Source organism: Penaeus monodon, chromosome 15, assembly GCF_015228065.2.
Source record: "Penaeus monodon isolate SGIC_2016 chromosome 15, NSTDA_Pmon_1, whole genome shotgun sequence".
NCBI classification, from domain to species: domain Eukaryota; kingdom Metazoa; phylum Arthropoda; class Malacostraca; order Decapoda; family Penaeidae; genus Penaeus; species Penaeus monodon.
In genome coordinates, this window is record NC_051400.1 from 9,488,558 (window position 1) to 9,488,914 (window position 357).

The window sequence follows — 357 nt, forward strand, 5'->3', positions numbered from 1 at the left end:
AAGAAAATTAAATACACTTCACCGTTTATATGGGTAGAATATCATATTCCTTAGTACTTCTTGAAACACAATAATATCCACTTATACCTAAAAACATCCAAATCAATATAGAATGTGAAAATTCAAAAACACTGTTATGATACTGCCACAAGACACTCAAGACACCGCACTGCCACCTCGTCAAAATGACCAACTTTTTTTGTTATATTTCAGGAAATCTGTTTAGTAGTGTTCTTCGGGGTGGAGTACGTGGTGAGGCTGTGGGCGGCCGGGTGCAGGTCCAAGTATATGGGCATTTTCGGAAGAATACGGTTTATTAGAAAACCAATATGTATCATAGGTAAGTCTGCGCAAGAA

At 37.8% G+C, this 357-nt stretch overlaps 1 protein-coding gene across 1 annotated transcript in view; it reads left to right on the forward strand.

The window, feature by feature from the left end:
• The window catches only part of LOC119581736 (potassium voltage-gated channel subfamily KQT member 1-like), a 16,549-nt gene that overhangs the window by 619 nt on the left and 15,573 nt on the right, over positions 1–357 (forward strand). The window contains exon 2 of the mRNA XM_037929868.1: positions 214–340. Within this exon, the coding sequence (XP_037785796.1) occupies positions 214–340 (127 nt within the window). The remainder of the gene's footprint in view (positions 1–213; positions 341–357) is intronic.